The following is a 6,298-nucleotide window of genomic DNA, read 5'->3' on the forward strand; positions in this document are numbered from 1 at the left end:
AATTACTCCACTGTTGTTATGACTTCTTTGACCTGTGAGTTTGGGAGGTCACTGTGAGGTCAAGTAGGCAGGGGGTTAATCTTACACGCCTGGGATTAATACTGTCATGAGGTCAGGAGAGAGAGAGAGAGAGAGAGAGAGAGAGAGAGAGAGAGAGAGAGAGAGGACACCCACCAGTCTCCCTCCCACACAGTAACTACCAGCAGTCAGTGTTATCCGGCAAAATCTCTTGACAGCTACTGACCGGATGTCACCTGAGCAGATGTTTATCTCAGCTACTCAGCATCTTTAAGTAGGGAGGGAGAACAGGGCTCACCATATCCACCAGAGAGAGAGAGAGAGAGAGAGAGAGAGAGAGAGAGAGAGAGAGAGAGAGAGAGAGAGAGAGAGCAACCCCCTCCACACACACACTCAAATTCATTATCACCCAAATAGTAAACCAAACCAAACACCGCGATTTCCACCACCTCACCTCACCTGTGAACCGCTGCAGGTATACAGTATGCAAATGAGCTATGTCTCTCATTTGCATATTCTGACAACGTGAGCACTGCGCTTCTCGTCAGGATCAAGCTACCGTAAACACCGTGGCCAAATAAGCTTTATAGTGCACATACACACACGTGCACACCCACACCTTCATCACACACACACACACACAGACACACACGCCTCCCCTCCAAGAAACACAATCACTGAGTGTGAACGAAGGACCTCCAGGCCTCCCCATTGTGTGGTGGTGGATGGGTGGCTAGGAGACCTGCCTCATAAGGGCTTATACCTGCGCCTGGGTCGACCCCGATGAGCGATAAAACAGTATTTAACATATTAAGCGTGACAAGGCCCGGACAATGAGGGGAGGGAGGGGAGAGGGTGGGAGGGAGGGGAGAGGGTGGGGGTAGGGAAGGGAAGGAGGGGGTTAAGTTAGGTTAAATTAGGTCAGGTTAGGTTAGGTTTTCTATCATTACATCGTGTGAAGTGAACGTATCTAGTTAATGTAAGTTCTTAGTGTAGTTTGATGCTATTTTTTGTACTTTAAGTTAAGACAACAAGTTACTTTTCACACGACCTTCAATCAACAGTACCGCTACCTCACACACAGAGAGAGAGAGAGAGAGAGAGAGAGAGAGAGAGAGAGAGAGAGAGTCATCCTTTCGTCAACAAGCAATACAGAGATCCTGACAGATAGGAATAGAATCACAATTAATCTTCGTCGTGTGTGTGCGTGTGGACGTAGAGTTGCGGAGTTGGGTACGTAAAAATGATAGATTTAGCGTATTTCCCATGTTTATTTTGTTTACCCTACTTTTAATAATAATAATAATAATAATAATAATAATAATAATAATAATAATAATAATAATAATAATAATAACCCTGGAAAATAAATCACAAAACATCTTTACACGTCACCTCACCGTCCCTTCCCCAAACAAAATCATCAACTAATAAGTAATATACCTGTCCGGAAAGGAAATTAATTTAGTATTATTACGTCCCGCCCAACACCCAACTGAGACAGGTTTTCGTGGCAAGGACAAAGAAAAAAAAAAAAGTCCCTGGCTCCCCCCATCGAGGTTAGAAATTAAAAGTCTTGCGGTGGCTGGTTGGCGCCACGGGTGAGTCAGTCGCGGCGGGAAGATCCTCACTCGTTTTATTTTCTTCAGATTGTCATTTGTGTATTCTTGTGTGTTTCTGGTGTTTGTTGTTTCTGGCCATTGAAAGACATTTTTCGCACACCTTCGGCCTAAAATCAGCTGTAAGGGATTTGGTTTTAGTATGGCGTAGCGGCGAGGCAGGCACGGTGTTGCTTCTACGTGCAATATGGTCCCGTGCTCCGTGACCAACCGCATCAAACTGGCAATTGGCAACTCACCCGTGCGCGCGGTAGCCATGCGAGGATAATTACCTTCATTCAGATGATAATACTTGTTTCCTAATCCTTAAAAACCGATTAAATACACGTACTATCACCAGCTTCATCCTCTCCATCTTGAAATGTCGAAAATATAATAAAAATACGTGTGTTATAGAGGAACAGTTGGCTAGTCCACATCACTTCAAGTTCACACATTTAGAGGGTTGGTCAGTATGCATTGAGACAGCGTAGAGAGAGCACGTTGGCCCCGAACGCTCCTACCCTCACGGTCACTTGTAAATACTGACGTTAAAGCCGTGATTGTAACGTTTTATGGTAATTGTGGCCCACAGTCGCTGTCAAAGCCGTGGTAATAGTGACATGATAATAGTTTTGATAGTGATTGTGTTCATGGTGATATTTTGGCATAATAGTGACTTGCGTTGATAAGTGCTTTTTTTTTTTACTTATAATAGTGAGATTATGACGGTGACACTGTAGGTTTGATAGTGACAATGACGTTTATGGTGACAGTTTGGCGATTAGTGTTAACAGCGGTAATAGTGACATCGAAGCGCTGATAGTGACGGCACACGTTTACCGATAATAATGACAGTAGCGTTGATAGTGATGTTGGGGCGCTGATAGTGAGAGGTATTGCTAGTGACAGTGATGGTGGTAGTGACATTGTTGCGTTGATAGTGATGTTATAACGTTGATAGTGAGATATACGTACTGTTAATGACTGATGATGATTTGATAGTGAAAGGTGTTGTAAGTGACAGTGATAGATACACGGTAGCATTGGCGATGATGAAGAATAGTGACAATGTAATGTTAATGTTTTGGTAATAATTACATTTTAGAGCTGATGGTGATTAGTGATTGTGACATTTTTACAGTGATGGTGAATGTTAAGGCTATTTAAAACCACTTAATAGTGACATACTTAGACCTGACAATAATAATGACAGTAATAATGATGTTTTGATAGTGACATGAATCATTAAAGTGTTCTGGTGATAGTGAAATGATATATTGATTGTGAAAATGATGACAATTATATTCCATTGATTGTGATAAAGCGATACTGAAAATTGTCTTGATAGTGAAAAGGCTGATTATTGTAAGCGTTCCATTAATAGTGAGAAATAGTAGTGACAATGATTAGATAGTGACGGATGACTGGCATAGTGTTCATTTGATAGTGACGTCATAGATCCTGATAGTGATAAGGGTGATTATAGAAAAACGACACAGAGAATAATGATATTTTAAAAACCTGATAGTGACACTGTGACGGCGATAGTGACTAATATTTTGATAGTGATTGTGATGTATTGACAGTGATAGGAATTAGTAAAGTAACACTTCACCATCAATCTCTTAAAGACCTGATAGTGAGTGGTAGTGATAGTGACAGTAATAATTTAACAGTGACATTTTGATGGTGACAGGAATTAGCAAAACAAAATTTCACCATTAATCTTTTAAAGTTCTGATAGTGACAGTGTTGACGGTGATAGTGAGTGTTGTCAGTGGTGATGGTGAAGCGTTAGTGAGCGTGACACCCCACCTGACACACATGACAGATCAACACCCCCCTCCTGACACAGCCTGACACTACCATCATGTCTAGTCATTAAAACATGATTGACTTACTTTAATTAGCAACAACGATTCTCTCTCTCTCTCTCTCTCTCTCTCTCTCTCTCTCTCTCTCTCTCTCAGGACCTCGTAACACCTGTCTGCCAGCCAAACTAATTATCTCCTCACAGGTGCACATGATAAATATTTTCTCCAAGTGGTGATGGGTGAACGTATCTCACCTCTCCCTCTCTCCTGTTACTCCACCTTCCTCTCTCATTCATTCCTCCTTCCTTCCTTCCTTCCCTCTCATTCCACCCTCCTCTCATCCCTCCCTCCCTCCCTCTCTCCTTCCTTCCTTCCCTCTCGCTCCAATTAAGAGACAGCCTCACCTCTCTATCTAGGTAAAAATAAATAAATAAATAAATAAAACAGAATAATAATCATACGAGGAGTTTGATAATATAAGTTAAATAAATATAAGTCCGGTGAATAAAGGAATTTAATCTGTAACCTAAATAACACAGAAAGACAACTAGACAAGCATTAGGCAGAAGGGGATGTTATATATAAGGGTATAAGAACGGTGTCCTGTCAATATTATGTTAAGTGAATCCACACGCCTCCTCCCTCGTCTTGGTACACCGACCGATAAGCTAGTTACAGTGTTTACAAGAGAGTTGGCGGATATACAGGTGCACAGCCTTCGTCCAGAATACACTTAAAAATATCTTAAGTCAACAAGGAAGAAGAAAAAATGGCTTTGTTTTTACACTGTGACTCTATACCGTATCTAGGAAGGAGAAGTATTATCGTGTGTGTGTGTGAGGACAACCCTGCCGCCACAACCTAACTCAATAATTACACGCTGGCAAATCTAACATACATTATGGTCAATTTCCCGCGCTTTTTTGTATTGGTAATGAGCATTGTGGGTAGTTTCGCGCGCTTTTTGGTGTTGTTGTTTTGATTTGTTTATGGAGCGTTGGAGGGTAGTGAGTATTGCTATTTAAATCATCCTGAATTAAAGCGAGACTAGGTAACTGTGTGTGTGTGTGTGAGAGAGAGAGCGAGCATCAACCTCACTCCACGTGCCTATTTAGGGCAGACCTTTAAATATCGCCAGGTGTCGTAACAATTAAGTGGGGGGGGGGGGTGCTCCATCTACTTAAGCCAGAGGTGTATAGTGCTTAGTGACTCGTGGGAGGGGACAGACCCTTAATTATCGCCAGGTATCACCACATGGGGGTAGACCCTTATGTATGGCTAAGTGAGAGAGAGAGAGAGAGAGAGAGAGAGAGAGAGAGCAAAAAAAACCCTATTGATATCACATCTTAAGTGGGGCTCTCGAGTGCTTGTGATGGTGACGGACGGACATCTACAAGGAGGGGCCTCACTTCACCGACTCATTCATCTCGTATATAAAAATGTTGTTGTTGTAGTTGTAGAAGATGACGTGTATAGGTAAACAGGGGTCAGTGAGGCCATGTCAGGTCACTCCCATCACCAAGACGCACTAAAGCCAGTCTTGAGTGATGGCGTTAAGGTATGTAGTGGAGGTGGGAAGGGGTGTCTCTCAGCTGAATAAAATCGTCTGCACTTAACCCAGAATAAAGGAAGGAGGGAGACACGGAAGAAAGGAGGGGAAAAGAGGGAAGGAAGGGGGTAGACAGGGAAGAAAGGAAGAACGGAGGGGGAAGGAGGGATGGAGGGAAGAATAAGGGAAAGAGAGAGAGAATAAATGAACGAGAAAAAAAATAAAGACAAAGAAACAGAGCGAGGTAAAGAAACAATGAAAGCGAAAGAACGAGAGAGAGAGAACGAGAGGAAAAAATATTACACAAAAGAGAAAATGAAAGAGAAAGAAATATATAGAGAAAATGAAAGAAAGAAAGAAAGATAAGAGCCGACAGGACAGAGATAAGTTGTGTGGGCGGCGTCTGAAACGATATAGAGGAAGCCACTGTGTTAAGAGTCTATTTTTGGTGGATGGTGGGCGTGGTCAGAGTGGGTGTGGTGGGCGTGGTCAGAGGGTGGTGTGTGTGGTCAGAGTGGATGAGGATGGTGGGCGTGGTCAAAGTGGGTCAGGATGGTGGGCGTGGTCAAAGTGGGTCAGGATGGTGGGCGTGGTCAAAGTGGGTCAGGATGGTGGGCGTGGTCAAAGTGGGTCAGGATGGTGGGCGTGGTTAGACTGGGTGTGGTGAGACTGGGAGGTGTGTGTGGGTGTATGTATGTGTGTATATTGTGTGTGTACATTTAAAAGTTAACTCAAGTTTATTTGCTATTGAAAGTTGTAATATTTTTCTTTATTATTTAACTACAGAATCCCCCTAAAAAAAATCCTAAAATCATAATTAATAACTTACAAAAAATAAAGAAAAACTAAGATAATTTATTAACAGAAAGTGGAATTAAAAGTGACAGAAATTTATCGCTGGAAATAAAAATCTCCGTAAGAGTTACCAGATGACCATGACCGCCATACCTTATAACCCATGACAACTCACTTAACTGTGTTGGTCATAACGAGTGGAGGATCGTATAGTAGATAGTGAGGATAAATAGATATATAGAACGATAATAAGAGAAGAAGAAGACGTGGTGATAAAGCAAGGAGGGAAGAGGAAATAAAATAAACACAAAAATGAAGCCCACAGCGAACTTGTACTTGGCGACGCTGTGGCTGGTGTCTCTAAAAGGTAAGTCGCTGTGACTTGTAACACTGCTTGTAGATTTATGGGATACGTGTGTGTATGTGTATGTATGTATGTATGTATGTACGTGTGTATGTATGTATGCATGTATGTACGTACGTGTGTATGTGTAGGTTTTGGGTTGATACAGTAGGTATTT

The 6,298-nt window shown here is 42.1% G+C and overlaps 1 protein-coding gene across 7 annotated transcripts in view; it reads left to right on the forward strand.

The window, feature by feature from the left end:
* The first annotated feature begins 2,088 nt into the window (after window positions 1-2,088).
* Window positions 2,089-6,298, forward strand: part of LOC121879106 (lachesin-like) — a 43,271-nt gene continuing 39,061 nt past the window's right edge. The window contains exons 1-2 of one of the 7 annotated variants that reach the window (XM_042385621.1): window positions 2,089-2,154; window positions 5,769-6,144. In XM_042385621.1, coding sequence (XP_042241555.1) covers window positions 6,090-6,144 — 55 coding nt within the window. In that variant the 5' untranslated portion in view covers window positions 2,089-2,154; window positions 5,769-6,089. Of the gene's footprint in view, window positions 2,229-5,768; window positions 6,145-6,298 lie in introns of all 7 variants that reach the window. The other 6 variants (XM_042385620.1, XM_042385619.1, XM_042385624.1 and 3 more) reach the window with 6 other exon arrangements.

This window comes from Homarus americanus, unplaced genomic scaffold (genome assembly GCF_018991925.1).
Source record: "Homarus americanus isolate GMGI-L3 unplaced genomic scaffold, GMGI_Hamer_2.0 scaffold4060, whole genome shotgun sequence".
In the NCBI taxonomy this organism is placed as follows: Eukaryota; Metazoa; Arthropoda; class Malacostraca; order Decapoda; family Nephropidae; genus Homarus; species Homarus americanus.